Source organism: Perca flavescens, chromosome 18 (assembly GCF_004354835.1).
Source record: "Perca flavescens isolate YP-PL-M2 chromosome 18, PFLA_1.0, whole genome shotgun sequence".
NCBI classification, from domain to species: Eukaryota; Metazoa; Chordata; class Actinopteri; order Perciformes; family Percidae; genus Perca; species Perca flavescens.
Genome location: NC_041348.1, coordinates 11,651,096 through 11,652,875, shown reverse-complemented (window position 1 = coordinate 11,652,875; position 1,780 = coordinate 11,651,096). Strand labels below are relative to the sequence as shown.

The 1,780-nt window shown below is 40.3% G+C and overlaps 1 protein-coding gene across 2 annotated transcripts in view; it reads left to right on the top strand.

Annotated features, from left to right (window-relative positions):
• The first annotated feature begins 1,055 nt into the window (after positions 1–1,055).
• The window catches only part of LOC114572995 (uncharacterized), a 1,156-nt gene continuing 431 nt past the window's right edge, over positions 1,056–1,780 (top strand). Inside the window, exons 1-3 of one of the 2 annotated variants that reach the window (XM_028604846.1) lie at positions 1,056–1,128; positions 1,208–1,263; positions 1,447–1,780. The exon at positions 1,447–1,780 is cut by the window's right edge and continues 304 nt beyond it. In XM_028604846.1, coding sequence (XP_028460647.1) covers positions 1,103–1,128; positions 1,208–1,263; positions 1,447–1,780 — 416 coding nt within the window. In that variant the 5' untranslated portion in view covers positions 1,056–1,102. The remainder of the gene's footprint in view (positions 1,129–1,207; positions 1,264–1,446) is intronic. The other variant, XM_028604847.1, reaches the window with a different exon arrangement.

The following is a 1,780-nucleotide window of genomic DNA, read 5'->3' as shown; positions in this document are numbered from 1 at the left end:
GTTTAACTAAATTTGTGTGGCCTGATTATTTTAAGAAAATGACAGGAGCGCCTTTTATTTTTACTCCAATTGGGCAAGTTAAGACTACATTTATATTTGACAGAAAAAGTAATTTCTAACTGTTCAAAAATACATTTGGATACTGCTGAATGTTCAATGAGATCACTACATGAAAAAAACTCCAGAATAACAAGGAAGACAAACAAACTAAGGATTGTAATCCATAGCACCTAATGTAGCAATGTGCAACATAACCTTAGAAGAAAATGTAAAGGCCTGTTGAAGGAAGGAGGTTTAACAAATGGAGTCTAACCCTGAGCTCTGAGTTGATTTACCCTGAGATGGGAAACTCAGTTTTCGGTTCCAGAACAGCGGATTTGAGTTGGTTCAATCAAATCGGAGCGGGTTGACTCCGAATTAAACAAGTGCACCTCCTCCATAAAAAGGCAGCATGAATGGAACAGCTACCGTTTGAAGATACATTTGTCTCTGGACAGGGATATTTTAAGAAAATGAAAAGAGCGCCTCTCTTATTTTTACTTACTTACTATATGTTATTGGGCCAAATAGCTGAAGGTAAGACAACATTTAAATTTGACAGAAAATATCCTATTTCTAACCGTTCAGAAATACAAAAAAAATACATTAGATACTGCTCAGGAATGTTGAATGAAAAAGGGAAACACCAGAACAAACATCTGTGACAAAGAACACAGACATAAGAAAATAAAAACTAAGGAGGTTGTGTTGTGTAAGAATTGTAATCTAAAGCACCTAATGTAGCAAAGTGCAACATAACATTTGGAGAAAATTAAGGGCCCGTTTAAGGAAGGAGGCTTAACAAATTCTGAGGATAACCCTGAACTCTGAGTTGATTTACCCTGAGATGGGAAACAATGAGTTTTTGGTTACAGAACATGTGCAACATAACATTTGAAGAAAATTGGATAACTGAACCAGTTATGATCAACCTTAATCAGGATCCAATTGCTCGCAGCTGTGAGTCGTTAACTGGCTATGTTCTGATTGGTCAGGGCAAGTCACCTGTAGCACTTATAAACCTTTCACAGGATCACAGTGGCATCTCAGCTGTTCATTCAACATGATGGCTGTTTGGTGTACTGCAGGGTGAGCAACAAGTTCTTTGTGATGTTTTGACTGATTTCTGTTAAGCAGTTGTATTTATGCTTTGTCTGCTTTTCAATAGGGCTTTGCTCCTTGTTTTGCTGACTGGTTTGAGTTACAGCTACCCTATGCAGCAAGGTAATGTATCATAGCTGTCAACATCTTAAAAGTAGTTGAATTGTATAAGTCTAAACTTGAGCTGTCAGGGTCTCTAAATGTCTAAATTGATGTGGGTAGTGAATGTCCATGTTTGGCAAAATCTTGCTGTTAAATTCATTGCCTTGAGTTCTACTTGCTAACATCACTCACTCCTGTTCCTAGGCATTTCCTGGGCTGTTGCACCTCCCAGTCCCTTTTCTGCTGGAGCATCCACAGGACCTAGCACTCAGCAGTTTGCTTCCAGTGGACATGCCCCTCAACCACTTGGCCTTAGCAATCTGATCTGGCCTGGTTCTTTTCTTCCACAGTACCAGGCAGGTGAACTGCTCCAGGAACAGAAGAGCTTCGAGCGAGGCAACTCTGAATCTGAGACCGAAGAGCAAGGTTCCATGCCACCACCTGGTTTTGTCTATGCTGCACCTCTCTTCTATGTTGCACCACCTTCACAAGGCTTTAATGGAGGACCTGGCCTGGTCCCATATCCTTACCCTTCCTA